Raw genomic sequence first — 18097 nt, forward strand, 5'->3', positions numbered from 1 at the left:
CTAACACGTTTGTAGTGAAATTAATTTAATGTTAACATTTTGTCAGCTTTGTATTAATTAAATTAACACGTTGACAAGCTGGCATTTAGATTTCCATGATTTATAATATTATTATCACTATTTTATGCTTAAATTTAACTCTGTAATTATAAGCGGAACAAGCCATTATTCTTCTCAATTCTATTAATAAACGAGCATATGTTACATCTGTCAGCTTTACAAATGGTCAAAATAGTCATGTAACATAATTCCCTGCATTTAAAAGTAAAAAACTTAGTCATAAATCAAATAAAATATTAATATGTAATACGGTACAATGTATTTTTAAACGGAGTTCATTTCTTCGTTAAATTAAATTGAACCGTATGGAAACGGATCCACGATCTTCAATGGGAACTTAAAATGCCAATTAACTTGAATTCATCAGTTTCTAATCTCCTCATCTTTGGTTTTATTTTCTAAGATAATTAAACACCCAAATTCTGATTAAATTAATTGAGACAACATTATTCCTGTACAAAGAACTACTTTCAGACACTGGCTGGATGACGTTTGCCTACAAGCGTTTGCTTTGACAATGAAATATTTTAAATAAGCGTTTATTTATGTTCTGTTAAGTTCTGATAATTAATTATAACTTTAATAAAGAAGCTTTTTAAAACATTACTTTTCGTAATATCACCTTTATACATTTTATAAGTAATAATTAAATCTGATTTTCTTTGAAGTTGTATAATTTTACTAATTATCCTTCGGTAATTAACACGGAACCATAAGCATTCATTATTTTTTAAGTAAATTTAATAAAATTGTTCAGTTTGTCGGTAAAATAACGATGCAGTTAATTACAGCTGCGCATTATAAAAAACAGGGAGGAGAATCGAGGCAATTTTAATAACCAAAGTGAATGGGAAAATTAAATCGTTTTATTAAATGTAGTGTGGAACATAAGTACGTGTTATTAAGAACAATGTTGTGTTTCATTTCTATATTGTTAATTCATGGAGCGGCTGCGATTAAAGGTAAGTTATTAGAATAATAAGCAATGGACTTTTCTGGAGGAATTAATTGAGATGTATTTTAAATTATCTTTCTCTTAAAAAAAATCTATTTCATCAGTTGATCATCCTTATAATATAAATTTGCATAAATTTCCTGAAACTGTAATATCGAAATTGTTGTCTTATTTACGACTGAATTTCTACTATAGACATTTCCCTTTTACAATAAGCATGAAACTTGAATTACTGTGTTTGTCTTAAATTTAGAAACTCGCTTGTTACTAGAAAACAACGTGCTATGTAACGGTTACGTTTAATCCACAAGTCCCATAACATTGACACAGACATATTGTCTTCGGTTTTGAAATTCACTTGCAACACTGTGTTATTATAACTACAGCTAAGAATACTGTCTGTTTAATTATGTGTAAAACTTTCCTCGCCCATGCTCTTTCAATGTGAAAGATCATTCATTTTAACCGAGGAGAAAAGATGGTAAATTATGAGGTTTAAATAACAGGCGGAATCCAACTACAACTAACCAAACGGAGTTTAAATTTAGAGTTATTAAGTACTTACGTTAGTTCTGGAAATACACTAAATAAGTTCTTTGGTTTATCTACACTAATTAAAGTAGTTTTAGAATTCGAAAAAATCAATAAGTTTTGAAATATAGCCAAAAGACATACTTTTGAAAAATTGAGCACAAGGTGGCAATAATAATATTTACATACTTTAGTCGGATTTTTTTATTACTAATTTATTGCTAACCAATTATGATAAAAAAGTAATTTTTTTGTCTTCATTTCTACAATTTCTAAGCATTAAGAAAAAATAGAAGACCAAATACTTTCTTTATTTACCTATAGGCATGAAACACTCTTATTCTGCTTTTCCTACCATTTCCTTATTTTGTATCGTAAAACTGATATTTTGTATACATGTCATTTCTTCTTATTTTTTACATTTTCATGCAATCATTAATTACTAATTTGCTGTGCAGGTTCAAATTAAGATTCAATTTGGCCAATAAGAAAAGTTAAATCTTCTTGTAAAGTTGTCCAATTAAAAAACTGTATCTAACTCTATATTTCAATATTTTTTGTCTAAATTATTAAAGAACATTTGTTAACACCCTCAAATATGTAAGCTAATGAATAAAGATGTTGAATCTGTGCAGAAATGAAATGAAACTAACAGTTTATTTTGGTTATCATTTAAAATTATTTATTGTTCTGGTTTTTATTTAAAATTTGCTACTTTTAAAATTACTACTTCTCATCTAGATTAGTTTTTCCCTAATTTTATAACTGAAAATGATGAATAATATTATTATTTTCAAACAAATGTAATTACTATGGAAATAAGTCATCCGTATTATTAGAAAAAACGTATTGTAGCTGTCTAATGCAGGATAACTGTATGAGAAACTTAATATATGATAATAAAAAAAAAAATGAAAATATAATTTCGTTCTTAAATTCAATTTCTAGTCATTGAACTACTATTTCAAAATAATGCATATTTCGAAAACGGTGGTACTACTTTAGAATATAGTACAAGATATAAAAAATTTTTTTCTCGCCTTCTATGATTCTTGAAAATTATAGAATGCGAAAAAGATGAAAACATAATTTCGCTTTAAATCATTTTTTTTTGTAGTTACTGAACTACTACAGAATTTAAAAGTTTAAATGTTTCTACTACAACTTAAGAACATAGAGCAAATTCTTACAAAAAGTTAAACTTCTAAAAACAAGTATATGACTTTTTTTGTGAATATTTCGAAATTTTAAAATCGATTTTTTCGAAATGTACGGGGAATTTTATCCTAGAAAAATTGGGCTTTGTTATTGAATTCAAGTTTAAAATCTATATTTATGGAGCCTTTTCAATTTATATGCCTAACGTACTATACAAAGCTGATAGGGCCAGCCATTACAAAAATTAGTAGTCCACCCTCGAACAATATATATTGTAAATGCTGCTCAAGAACCCTTTAGTCGAGACCTCATAAAACAAAATAAAACGGAAATATTGACTAATATTTCAAGCTATACAATTTGATATATGTCCGGACGATTTGGGTCCGAAATCAAATAGCCCGCTTACGCTCGTTGAACGGTGTATTTATAGACCATATTTTTCCACCATTTCAGTTACAGTAATATTTATTACACACGAGGATTTGCTGATGATATTTGAATAAAATATATTTTAAAATGCCACCGTCGCGTAATTTATGCGTGAGTTCGCGTCGGGGTTGCCGCATTCTTTATTTATGAACGCAATACAAGACGACTTGACAAATACACAACGTAGCAGAAGAAATATGTTGGGCTTTTAGATGTTGTAACCTAATCAATTTAATACGACCGCCACGAGCTGCAGGAGTAGACTTTAAACTCACGCTCACACACTCAATTTTAACCAAAATATTTCCGCATCTGTGGGAGGATTTTTATTTCAACACCCGATATGATTGATAAATGTATAAAGTATAGATTTTTATCCACCTGTTTCTCTTTAAAAAGTGATTGATTTAATAATTTAATAGGTCTTTTTAGGAAGTAATTAATGAGCGAATTGACTCTTAAATTAGTTGTACAATGATCGAAACAATTGATTAGTTGAATAATTACAACAATAAGGCGATAACGGTGTTACTGATCAATGAATCCGCTTTAGTTACCAATGATTGTTTTATTGGATCACAAAGGTCTTTTGTAAACAAAATTTAGTTATAAGATAATGAGGAATTTGTACAATTATCGTTATTGTTTCCACACATTGGTACGATATTAGTACCGGATTTTGTGTGATGAATCTTTTGATCTGAGTGTGTCATAGGCGGATTAAATTCTCTTCAATAATTCAATAAAGCTCAAAATCGTGTTTCTGTGTGACCAACAAGTTTACCGGCTAACAATCCAACGCTATTACATCGAATAATTCATTCCGCTTAATTAATCTGAGTAATATCAATCATAGTACAATAACAGGTCTACCGTACACTGGGCAAACAACTGTCAATTCGTTTGCAACAAAATCGTTTGTAGCTTAAAATTTCAACTGCGTAACTACTATTTCATAAACAAGTGTTGTTTATTGTTTGTGGAAAAAGTCATCAGTTGTGAAAAATATTCCAAATTAATTTTCAATATAATACTACGGGAAATTTATTTTTTCTTAAAGAAGTCATCGCATTAACACAATTAAACTTCAATTTATAAGAGAGCAAGATTTTTCACATTTAGCGACAACTGTTGAAGAAACAATGGATTCCCCGTCAAGAGATGCTTAGGGGAAAGATAAATGAGTTACCGAGGGACCAATCAATTTACGCGGAATTAATACGTACTTAGGAATTATCCGAAATATTTTTAGATTATTCCGAATAAAGAAAACTTATTTACATATTTCATATTAATATTAAAACACTACGGATGTAATTATCTGGAAACTCATTAATGTGTATTTTGCATATAAAACATAATAATGGTGATTATAATTTCATTGGGCAGGAATTATTCATAATTCGAGGCGTTATTAAATATTAAAGAGGCGTCCATTCAAAAGTTATTAATGACGAAACTGTTTTCACTTCGGTAGCACTTAAGGACCCCTGAAATTGCTGTTTTACAGTGAATTTACATAATAAAAAGAAATCTCTTTATCTACACCAAATTAGCTTAAATTTATAAGTAACCGAGTTGCCGGGAAACCTCCACCTAAGGGAAGAGATACAATAGACGCTTTGTCAGAAGTTCCAGCCAGGAGAGACAAATGAGCCGGCAAGGGAGTAATCAATTTCCCAACAAATTAAAATATAATCAAGAATTATTGAAAGTGATTTAGGGGGGGGCGACTTTCTTTTTCACTAATATGTCAAAATTAATGTCGACTACGAAAGTCAAATTTCAATCTAAAATTGATAAATTTGTGATCAGTAATTCCGGTGGATAGGAATTGGGTCCATGTTCACTGAGGGATTTTAAACTTAAATTAGTGATTTTATAATTTTATTAATGCAATTTCTCAATAATAAATATAGTCTCATTCATTGTTGTTAAATTGGCGAGACAAATTTTACTTAACCTTAAGTTTAATTTTGTATATACGACAGGTTTTATTGTTCTACAGGATAAAACAAAATTTATTATAAATGAGTTAATGTTTAAATATTTGTTTTATTTTTTTACAGTTTTCATAGATACATTTTAGAAACTTGAGGAATGTTTTTGTTATCTATAGTAGAGTAGGATTTACTAATTTACTGGTTTATTTATAAATATTGTTAAAAAATTAGGTAAAATATTTAATAAAAATATTATATTTTATTTACTATAAGTAGCTAATACTAAAGTTGATTTTTTTTACGTCCCAGCAAAATGTTTAATACCATTGTAAACTTCACTTCTTAATTATTTACTACTAAGTTCAGTGACTATTGAGTTTCTCTTATAATGTCGCTTTTAGCTTAATATCTTTTGCAACAGAGAGTCTAAAAGTTTAAACTAGGACGGTTGCTAAAAGACTTCGGTTCAATGAATTAAATAAGAATGGTTCTATTTTATAATGGGGATATAGATCACTTTTAAACTTTTCAAAGTTCATCGAGATGCAGCTGAATCAAAGTTTAATGTGTATCCATTTACTTTTTTGGTTAGAAGATTCATTTTTCCTCGGTAAGTCGGTAATTCTAACCTTTTAACTTTTCAACTTCAAATATGATTTTAAATTTAAAAATTGATATGTAGTCAGCTAGTAAAATTTAATTGAATCAATCCACACACATATTTGGCAACATTAAATTATAAATACCTCTAAAAATTGGTCAAATGTCGAAATTAAATTAATAGTTCAGTCAAAAATAATTTATATAAATATGACAAATTGATTTTCGGTGTTGAATATTTATTCTAATCACTAAATGAATTAAATTTAGTGGCATATGAAAGCAACATAATTTAATTTATTATTTATTTATAATTAATTTATATTAATTTAATTAGCTGTATCATGAAATATTATTAAAACAAATTATAACTGATTGATTTATGTATGTATAAGTCATCTGAAATAATTATATTGAAACCTATAGATATGTAACAAATGTGCATATTTGTAGTAATATAATATTTAGAAAGTTTCGTATTTGTAGAACTGTCACTGTAGAGAAAGGTATGCATTTTCTTTAGATCATAAAACTGGTAACTTTTAAAGGCACATCAAACTTTCTAGCGAACTTGAGAACACGCCATTAAAACACTGAAGTTTCGTATTTATCCTATATATTTTAATTCTTAGAGCAATGAATGATATTGATAAAAAAATAACTACATAAAAAACAAAATAAAAAAAAATTCCCAAAACGAAATATATACTTTTTGTTAAATTATTTGTATTCTACTTAATTGTAATAATAACTTATACTTTAAGCATGTCAAATCAATTTAAATGCTAAAAGGTTAAATTTACCTAGACATATTGGGAATTATCATGTCTAATGCAGGAATGCAAATCATAATTATTTGCGATTCAAATAGACATTTCGATGGCAGTGAATATAAAGCTGGCGCCGATGAGAGTAGACTTCTGCGTCGGAGGCGTCGAAGCATTTTATGTCAATCAGATTAGCTTGGGAATGTCTCCTAGTGAAATTCATTTTTGAAGGAATTGGAATAGACATTGACATACACACCTAGGAGAGATCAAATTCAATTCACATACAAAGTAGGAAATAAGAGCGGAGGACTGCTTGATAGATGTCTCGGTGGAATTGAAGAATTTATTGCTTCTATAATTTAAACTGATTTATGACGGCACTTTAATTTATTTTAAAAGAATTATCGAAGTCGTCGTTTAGTTCACGTTTAGTCAATGTAGGTCGGAATGAATGTGACGCCCGGCATTTTTCCTCCCAACGATTTGTGATCCAATATAAATTTTCTTTGAACTGTCAGTTTAGTTTGATAGAAGTAATTTATCTAACATTAAGCAAAAACGAATTGGAAAATTAAAAAATTGCTCGCGTTTGAAGGAAAACAAAAAAAAAATTAATAATTATGATCACGACATAAAATTGATATTAGCTAATTAATTATTAATTGAGTATACAAAGGAGAATTGGATAATATCGGTTTGCGATTTACGCACACCTCAACTCCCGAAAGGCATACTTAAAACAATATTTCAAATTTAATTAGCACCCTAAAAGAATGCTTAATTGTGTGACAGCTTAAGCCGTATTCGTACATTATTCCCAGATTGGAAAGCTTAAATAACTCATGTTAACGCTGCTGGTAGGTTCAAAGGATTTTCTGCGTTCATTATACTGTGCTAAGGGTGCATAAAAGCATATAGGCAATTTGAACTTACATGTTAATTACATAAACTTGTGGAACTTTTATGCGAATTTATGTTGCGCATAAACATTGCCTTTTTTCCTCAGGCAGGCAAGCTTTCAGTTTTTCACTCAATGAAATGCCTGTCGCATTGGATTCATCTTTTTGACACACACCTTTTGTTCGTCGACGCCCTTCATTAAAAGTTTGTTCCTACTTGGTTGTATTACTTTAATTAAATTTACTTACTTTATCTCATTATATTCTTAATTTATAACAGAGGCGGGCGTGTATGTAAAATTAATTTATTTTAATACTTCTTGAAAACTATAAGAGTAGTGGATATAGCACAATTGGCACGATGACAATTCTCCCAATAAGTTATGTCAGATACTCCCTTTGGAATATACAAACAAATACTTAATTTCTACTTAAAATTTTATTCTACAAATAACATTTTCTTATTTTATTCCATTTGTGTAATGAGATGTCTTTGTGATTTTTAAGAGAACAAAACTAATTAAATGAGGGGAATACAATATTTTATGGAGATAAAACGGATTCGCACGACACATTCGGTTGGTGTTTTGGTTTGGGGAAGTCAGGTTCTACGTGCTTTTCATGTTATTTTACGATATTTACCAGACCATTGTTATATAAAATTTATTAGACAATTCTGCAATGCCAGGATAATTAATTTTCTCCATTGTTTTTTTGTTGGATTGTGCTCGAAGGGTTGAGATTAAAAATGACAAGCTACGACATAGAATTGTATTAAGATAATACCAGTAACAAATATGAATCAGAAATGTGTCCATAGTTTATCAAATAGGATCTCAAAATGAAAATTATGTTGATAATTTTTTGTTTATAAAATGATTTTTTTGGGAACTTGATCCATCTAATTACTCATGCCATACGACCCATAAAGTCGCATTGTCAAGAGACTATGAACTTTTTAATAAATAAAAATATGACCGACTTTTCATGAGGTCACACCGAGAGAGCAGTGGAAGTTTGTGGTGTAATAAATTTTCTCTCGGTAAATTATGAGTCGTATTTTTATTTTCATAGAGACAATTCCGACTATCTGCGCCTGATAAACTATGATAATACGAATAACATGGAAATGGAACAATTATACTGAAATTTCGCAACGGTCACGAAGTGCAGCAGCGAAATAAATTTATTTATTGTCACTGAGCATATTCCATGTCTATTGTTCTGTATTGTTTTTTTTTGTAGTCGTGAAGGCACACTTCATTATCGCGGAGTAAAACTGTGACATTAAAAAAGCAATTTCGATTTGCATAATAAAAACGTAAAACGATTTTTTATATATTTGCTCTATGTATCAAAATTAATTAATAAACAAGGTAACTATATGTTTTGAATTTTCATTCATTGATTAATAAATTCATTTGTATGTGTGGATAAGTATTTTTAGTAATACATATTAATATGTGAATTAATACTTTATTTCAAAAGTTTTATTATTAAATGAATTTTATACATCAAAGTATAAATATGATAGAATAAATTGTTAGAGACGTGTTTTAATCATAAATTATATAAAATTTTCATTAAAATTGAATAGCACTCCCGAGATTTAGTTACTTTTATGTTATTGAATTTGTTCCAATAAACATATTAAAATGAATGCATTCATGTAAAATATTCATATTTAAATTTTCTTCATATATAATTTTTTATTTCATACATTGGTTACGACTAAATGGAAAGTTCGAAAAACTACATCTATAAAATTACGTTTAACGGTAACTTTTAATAATACAGGAAAAATTACTTTATTATTTAAAACAACAACAAAATAAATGTTTAAAAAAGTTTAATAGTTTTTTAGAAATTAAAATACAAATTATACAGGACTTTTTATGTAATATAAGTAATACCTCCATACAATTTTGAGGCCTTTAAAATATGGAAAGGGACTCAACTAATTATAAAACAATAATAGCAGTACCAAACATTTAGAAGAAACTAATTGACGTTAAAATTTTAAAAAGTTGTAAGCTTTTAATAAAATTATAGGTTTTATATCATTTTTACAAAAAAAAAAAAAAAAAAAAATCAATGTGTCCAATTCGAGTACAAATAAAAATAATATTTTGACAGCTTCCAGAGGGAACAAACAAGTGGAAGCAAAATACGACAACAGATGTTAGTTTTTTGGCAATTAAATTTCATGTGTAAACATTTTATGTAGCTTTTACAAAAAACCAAAAATAAGTGATGAAAAATTAAGCACATTTTCAATTTTTCCATTATAACCGTTAAAGTTGATTTCATTTTCATCGGTTCAATAATCGGTTTTTTTAATCAAATATATTAACAAACGTATCTGAGAATATAACTAAGAATAATATTAACTAATGTATTAAAAATATACATTGACACACAAAAACATTTTTATAATATAATATATGATGTTATATAATAAATATTTCAAATTTAATATTAAATGATGTATTAATTTTAACATATGAAAATATTCAATTGGTTAATTAATTAATTATATACGAAATATAAGAAATAATAATTTTAACATTATTATTAATTTTCATACAAATTATCAGTGGTTAAGTTTTATACTTTTGTTAAAAATTAAATGTTAGAAAAAGTAAAGGTTATGGTTCTCGTGACCATTGTTTGAATATGTTAAACCTATAAACCCGAACAAATATAGATACTCAAATATGAGAAAAGTTTAATATTATAAATATATTATTTTTCATATACTTTTTATATAACGTTATTAAATATCTAAAATTTGTCAGGAATGAGGGTTGTTGAATTTTTTCTATCAGAGTAAAGCTAAATTTAGTTTTCCATTTGAAAAAAAAAACTTGCATATGTTATCCCGAGATAATTTTCTGAGATAAGTACGTAAGAGTACTTGCAAACTCAAGTGCGTTTTATTTCTCTTAATAAATTATTTAAAGTATACCTGTTAGAAGAATGGGCTCAGTTGATATAATAGAAACCCAACAGTCTTATAAAACGAAACAGGTAATTCCTTTTGCAGAAAGGTGTGACTGTGAGTTTTTATTACAATAACTTATGAAGCATAGTTAACATCCAGCCCGGCGGAAAACTGGCTGATTTATGGATTAGTGCGGCGGACTGCCGGAACATTTTTCAGCAATTTATCACGGAATATAAATTAAATATTTACTGAATCATTTTCGGTATAATTTTAAAAACCTCTTATCCGGGTCAGCGATGACGTGAACAATAGCCCCGTATATGCGTTAAGGGAGACGAGTCGGGGCAATTTATAATGCCAACACATACTCGATGTCTGCAAGTTGAGAGGCCCGAGATTAAACGTAACGAGATTTGCAACCCCCGAGCCTTCAAGTATAAAGCTACAGCTTAGTGCCCTTCCGGGTATCATTGATGTGGAGGTCAAGATATGGTCATATTGTGGTTAAGTTATACCGTGGTCCGTTACATTGTTGTTGTTATTGTTGTCGGGGAGATAAGTGCTCACGTTAATTTACCACTTACGACGACTTAAGTATTCATGAGCATTACCGAACGGAACACGTGTACACTAAAATCGCCGCAGGAATAAAACACTGCACGTTTCTCGCTAATAATGTTATTTTACACCGAAGCTGTCTGACACTTTTTTATGGCTTGAATTTATCGTCCACGATTAGTAAGCGAATATTACCAATGGGACAGTTTAAAAAAGATGATCAGGAAAAATATGGTGTAGGCTTCTAGGAAGTTTAATGTATGTCCAATATGTGGACGGGTATTATCTTGCTGAAAAATTAGTCCGAGATCACTTTTTATATAGGGAAGAAAATAAGGCTCCAACACATCATCCATATATCACTGGAACGTCATATTGTCACTAATAAAAACTAAGGTGACCTGATAGCATAAGCAATAGCACCCCATTCTATTAAACCCATAGTGTTGTGAATATGATTCTCCACAGCGAGGATCACGTCTTTCTTCACGTCGCCGTCTTACTAACACATGACCATCATCCATGCATTGTGACTCCATTCCTCATCCTTCTATTGATGTTCCATACACCAGTCACGATGTTGGCGCGTATGCTGTTAGAGGTAAGACCAAAAAAAAGTGATAAATCCGAATAGTTTATTCGGAAGTAAATAGACCGAATACCAATTGGCCTACGTTCATCGGCAAACCCGCGTTGAACTCATCCAGTTCCTTAGGGTCAATAATCTAAGACGACGGTCTTGTGGCTCTTGCTCTACCTCTTATGACCTCTTCACTTCATAACTGCCAATATCGCATCACAGTACTCACATTTCTGTTCAAATGCTGCGCTATTTCTCGACACGAAAATCCTGCTTCATGCAGGCCCACTATTCTACGTTACTACCTTATTCCTTATTCATACTTTAGGCTATTAAACGTTTAATAATAATTACTGAATAAAACAAATTGTGACAAAAACTTAAATATGAAGAAAAAAACGAAAAACCGATAATACGTTTTCCGATTGATTTCAAATTTTAATCACTTCTTATTTCAGTATACCAAATTTTATGAAAATGTTTTAATACGTTCTGGATGTGGAACATATTTTTTTATTTTTGACATGTTCATGGAATCTGTCCCCACTGACCAGAAAAATTTATTTTTTTTTTTAATACCGACTAATATACAGATTGGATAAGATTAGAGCGACTTTCTTTTTGTTTAAATACAAAACCAAATATACTTACAAAACTGAATTTTGTTCCATTAAATAATAAAACACATATATAAATTATGTTATTTATTGACGAAACATGTCACGTTCACGATGACATAACCAAAAACAAAAACTACAAATTAATAATTTTTTTCGCGACAAAATTGGAGACTTCATAAAAATGAAAAAAAAAGTAAATCCAGCGTAAATGGCTTAATATTTAGTCCAGTATCCTTTATTGGGTATAACAACCTCACATATTTTTGGCATAGATGAGATTAGATTGGAAATTATTTCCTCGTCTATATTGTTCCAAACATATGTGATTTGTTCAAACAAATTTGCTTTATTTGGGATGCAATTTGCTCTAATCTTCTTACCCACAATCGTCCAGAAGTTTTCTATTGGATTAAGATCGGAAGATTGAGCTGGCCCATTTAGATATTGGTTTTTTGTTGAACAAAAATCATTCATTAACAAGTGTGTTAGTGGTCATTGTCATGCTGGAATATAAATTTTAACGGCATTTCTCAGTCATAATAGGGTAGAAAGATATCTTATATATATATATCTAATACGTTACGATACACAAACCGATCCATTTTGTCTTCAGTTTGTGAATCGAGTCTATACTGTAAGTGGAAAAACAACCACAAACTATATTTTGGATGTTTTAGGGCGATGAATAAACTATCCACCATCACTTCTGACAATATTAAACTTTGATTCGTCTCAAAATAGTACTTTTTTACAATCTCTTCCTGTCCAGTTCCGATGCCTATGACCGAAAACACATTATTCATGTATGAAAGATATAAATACAACTGAAAAATACTTGAGTCGCTTGAATTTTGTTTCGTACATTTTTTTTTTTTTTTTTTGTTTTTAGAAATAACTGAATAAAATCAATTTCTCTCTTACTGAACATGAAAAAAGTGTGGGACATAAGTGAATTAAAAGAAATAAAGTAACGGACATAAATAAATGTTTTATAATTTAGTTTTTAAACATTTTATTTAATATTTAAAATAGTTGCTCTAATTTTGTCCTATGCTATATATTAATTTTACAACTGTCAAACAAAATTTCTATATGAAATGCCTTAATAAAGTATAAATTATCAAAGAATTTGGTGAAAGTTTTTAAACCAGTCTACATTTTGCTATACTGTGGTATAGAGGTTGTTTTTTTTTTAATTTTTCTGTCGCCAAACACGTAAGAAATACCTTGTTCGACCAGAAATTCATAAAATACTAAAAGATGAGAAATTTGACCAAAAATTAAAATATTTGTTTCTACACTTCCATCTAAATTTTGTCACGAAAATTTGGGTGGGACGGGCAAGGTGAAAGTCAGTATTTGCAAAAAAGTTGAATTAGTATAAATGTATTTTAAATCTTCTTGTTTTAAATAAAACCCGTTGTTCCTGAGTTCTATTTATTTTGTATTTTAATCAAATTGAAATTTGATGGAAAGTTTTCTAACTTAAATTCATAATTAGGATACTTTAAATAACACAGTAGAAGTTCAACATTTTGTTGAGTAGTGTTATTATTATTACTCTAAGATTACTATATTATGGTAGATGTTTATTTCCCAAGTCGGATATGGTAAATTTTTTACATTATCACGTAGAAAACATGGGACATTGGCTTATCGTAGCCTGAAGGATTTATAAAAAATTTATTTACCGTATCTCTTAAAATACGGAGGTTGTAAAGGCGTAAATTTTTTTTCTCTTTACTTTGCAACACAAAATTTTGTATTCGCACAAAAAGAGTAAGATGTAAATTTTCAATACATTTGTCATTTCAGCCAATTTAGCCACAGATGTGCCATAATATATTTCATCACATGATATCTACATTCTTCTTTCTTTGTTTATAATATATACCTGTTAATCAAGAAATTAGAAAAAAGCCAATGATTTAGTTTAGTTTTTTGTGTTTTATTTATTTTTGCCAATTTATTTGAAAAACTTCAAATATATATATATATATATATATATATATATATGTAGAGTGGTCAGATTTCCATGTTGAGCCAAAATCCGCTTGTTATTTAGTCGATAAATCTGAAAGAGAAATTATTTTTTCTTGTAACTCAATAGTGACACTCCCTAGCGATTATTTTATAAATTTAACTACTAGCTTCTAGAATCTGGACTATAGTCTGCTCCATTGGACTTTTACAACTTTCCTTTTCACATTTATTTTACAAGACCATATGTTCGATATGTTCATAAAGTCATTAAAAGATTAACATATTTTTGTTACTGCACATCGACTGAACACTGATTTAACGAACGGCTTGCAGGCTATTGTGTATGAAATGTTCGACAATCGAGGAATATTCATCATGTGCTTTATTGGAAAAGAAAATTTATCGGTCAACGATATTTCTATTTTTATTTGCATCGGGCTTTTGTTCGTCATAATTAAATTCGGCCGAGCGCACTTTTATTAGTGTGAATGTCACGTGCATGCACAGAAAACATTGCAAAATTTGCTTGCATGTGTGTATTCTAAACGAAACGTGAAAATTAGAAAATGCATATGTATGAGAGTGGTTATCTTAAATTATGCCTGTATGTTAAAGTTAGAAATGTGCCACGCAAATTACAAATTACACAAACAATCAGCAAATGTAATATTTTGGAAGTTCTGAACTGAAAAGGGTTATTGTTGTAATAATATCATACGACTCTATTATCCGTTCTTGTCTGATAGGTTTTTGCGAACAATGACGTGTAAATTCAAATCTCTTGGGCACTATTGCTTTTGTTTACTAACTTCGTGCATAATAAGTTCAGGTACGATAAAAAGTTTTTAAATTAAACTTTTGTATACTGAACTTTATGATTTTCAATAAAATTAACCCTATACATTGCGCCGAACTTCAAGTTAGTTGAAAACAGTAGGTACGTACAGAGTAGAAGCTCAATTATCCTGCTTATGGCGGATTCTTTTTATTAGTGTGAAAAATACGGCTGAAATACAGTGTGCTGTAATACATTTCATCACATGATATCTACATTCTTCTGTCTTTGTTTATAATATGTACCTGTTAATCAAGAAATTAGAGAAAAGCCAATGACTTAGTTTAGTATTGTCTGTTTTATTTACTTTAGCCAATTTATTTTAAAATTTTCCAAAAATATGTATGTATGTAGAGGTCAAATTAGTATATCCAAGGCTAATGTAGAAATAAATTATATTTCAATAGTAATCAATATTTCGATTTATGTTGAGCCAAAATCCACTTGTATATTTAGTCTGTAAATCTGAAAGAGAAATTATTTTTTTTTGTAAGTCGGTAGAGGCAACCCTCTAGTCAAGCTCAATTATCCTGCTTAGGACATATTCTTTTTATTAGTGTGAAAAATACAGCTGAAATACAGTGATTTATTTATACTTTATATATTTATTTTTTAATTCATAAAATTTAATTACCATCAAAACTTAACTTTAATTAAAATTATGTAGTACTAATAAATGAATATTTCTACTATTACACATGCATTTACTCTGTGAAAATAATTATGTTTACATATTCTCCATTTTAATTATTAATCATTATAAAAATATTAATTGTATGTAAAAGCCACAATGAAAATTGGACATTAAATTTATTATATTAAATTATAATATATATTTAGTAATAAAAACATAATGTGTCATATAAGGGGTATTGTTAATGTAGAAAAATAAAGTAACAGATTAAAAAAATATTGAAATATTGAATTGTGAAAATCTGTATATTTTCTTTTAAGTTTTATTTTAAACTCTAAATTCGATAGTACTGAAAGCTCTACAGAGAAAATGTTAAATTATTCATTTATTCTTTATTTTATACTTGCAGAAAAATTTATTGAGAGTGCAAAGTGATCTTGCATTACTATTCAGTGTACCTCTCAAATTCTGTTTATTTTATTTCGTTTGGTTATATTCCTCTTTACGAAATTGTTTTTAAGTGTCCAAACTTTTAAATCGAAAGTTTAGTTAATAAATTTTCTGTTAATATTTCTAAATTGTCCGTTTCATTACTATTAATTAATTAATATTATTATAGAATAATTAAAATTATTCATTAAACACATAAATATAACATACAACTTCAACTTTCAGATGCATTCTTTGTGCACATAATTGTCAATTACAACTACCTCAGTAGCAACCAATGTGAACGTTTCTGCGTTTGTGAATGTAACAGTACAGTGAGATAATATGACATGAGGCAGAAGGTTCCGCTTGTATTTTCATATCCGTTTGGATATGGGTAACAAACAGTAACAAACTCAATATTATCTTTCTCACAAAAAGCTAAATGTACTTTAACACCACATCCACAATGTTTAAAGAAAAACCCTGTAAAAGCTTTGTTCAGTAAAATGTGTATTATTTAGGTAGAACTATTTACAAAACACAAAAATAGAAAATTCTGTGAGAAAAAGTTAGTTTTCTAAACATTTTTAGTTTATAACTACATCTGTCAATACAATACAAAGTTAATTAAAACTATCGTTTCATACATCAGAGTTTCGACAACCTTCAATTTACTTAAGTTCAAAATAATTAAATTTGTTCCCCATTGTCTCATATTTGATTGAAAGTTATTTGGGAATTTGACGTTCTTTACATAATAAAGATTCATTAAACTTTTGCGGTAAATACTACAGAGTTTCTTTGATAAAATTAATTTAATCAAAGGAAAAATGGTGTAGAAGTTTTATTTCTACTTTATTATTCGTCAAAGGTTTCGATTTAGTCTAAAAATGGAAATATGCTATTTTAAAGTTTTACTCATTTCTATTTATTTTATTTTATTTTATTTTATTTTTTGCTTGCTTTTGATCTTTGTATTGACATAAAACTTTGTCTGGTTTAACAAAAAAAAAATCAGACATACGTAAAAACAATATTGACTTTGGTCGAATTTAGAAATTTAATTTTCATTGTATTAACTTTTTTTTACAGTGGAAGACTTAAGCAGTATTGGAGGATCGAACATTCCAAATGGAAAGTTTCCCGTGGAGACTCCCAGTTTCATGGGGCCGATAAAAAATGTAACGGTTGCTATTGGAAGAGAAGCCGTGCTGAGCTGTTTGGTAACCGACCTCGGTCACTACAAGGTAAGATTATTGTTTCACTAAAACGACGATTTCCTTTTCGTTACTCGCAAAATGACGGTAAAGTAAATTACTGCATCCATTATGCCAACTCTATTAAGAAATCGTAGCCGCACATTAACCAAAGCATTCAAATTCAATTACATAAATTTCCTAAAGGAATTCCGCAACTTCAACGTGACTACTGGGTTTTCTTCGTGAAGCGCCATTGTGTTTAAACTTTCTTAATATCCACGAGTTATTCGTTTCGTTCTTTTATTGTGTCCAACATGACAGTTTTGCTTTTCATACTGCAACGTGAAAATTTAAATTTTTACATTTCTCAGACCCGTATTGGACTTCAACATGCAATTGCTTTTAGATTCAAAATACGTTATGCATAATACAACGGTCTCGATAAGGCGGTGTCGTTTTCCAAAAATGCATGTATGCCGCAATTACGATCCCATTGAATAAAGGATCAAAGTTCATTTCGGTTTGCGAATGTGTTCAAGAACGAAATGTTATTCACATTTCCAGATTGTTTTAACCATATGCCAAAAAACAATGATTAAAAGAAATAAGGCATCACGTGTCGTTAATATTAAAACCTAAATCGTAAAGTTAATGTTCTTTAATCTGCACTAACTCTAAAATGAAAATATAATTACTCTTACAACGACCATACCGTTATTTGGAATGCTAAGTGGCTGTTGGCTAGTCGAATTAAAGCAACTTCTGAGAGGTTTTAACATTTAATTGTTCGAGGATTACTTTTGGCCGAAATATCGCCATTAAAACGCGGATTTAAAGGCTGAATGCGAATGATGGTAATCAGGCAGTTGGTGAAATAATGGTGAGACCTTTGGCTTATAAAGGGCTATTCGCCCTTGTCCATATACAAATTAACCGGAACCATATTTTGAACCTTCGCAAA

The 18097-nt window shown here is 29.0% G+C and overlaps 2 protein-coding genes across 3 annotated transcripts in view; both read left to right on the plus strand.

Moving 5' to 3' along the window:
* LOC109605622 (protein YIPF5) overlaps window positions 1-18097 on the plus strand; it is a 459086-nt gene that overhangs the window by 156508 nt on the left and 284481 nt on the right. The window lies entirely within an intron of this gene.
* LOC109594921 (lachesin-like) overlaps window positions 1-18097 on the plus strand; it is a 61460-nt gene that overhangs the window by 5422 nt on the left and 37941 nt on the right. The window contains exons 2-3 of one of the 2 annotated variants that reach the window (XM_049964464.1): window positions 842-1022; window positions 17030-17184. In XM_049964464.1, the coding sequence (XP_049820421.1) occupies window positions 908-1022; window positions 17030-17184 (270 nt within the window). In that variant the 5' untranslated portion in view covers window positions 842-907. The remainder of the gene's footprint in view (window positions 1-841; window positions 1023-17029; window positions 17185-18097) is intronic. The other variant, XM_020010188.2, reaches the window with a different exon arrangement.

Source organism: Aethina tumida, chromosome 3 (assembly GCF_024364675.1).
Source record: "Aethina tumida isolate Nest 87 chromosome 3, icAetTumi1.1, whole genome shotgun sequence".
Classification (NCBI taxonomy): Eukaryota; Metazoa; Arthropoda; class Insecta; order Coleoptera; family Nitidulidae; genus Aethina; species Aethina tumida.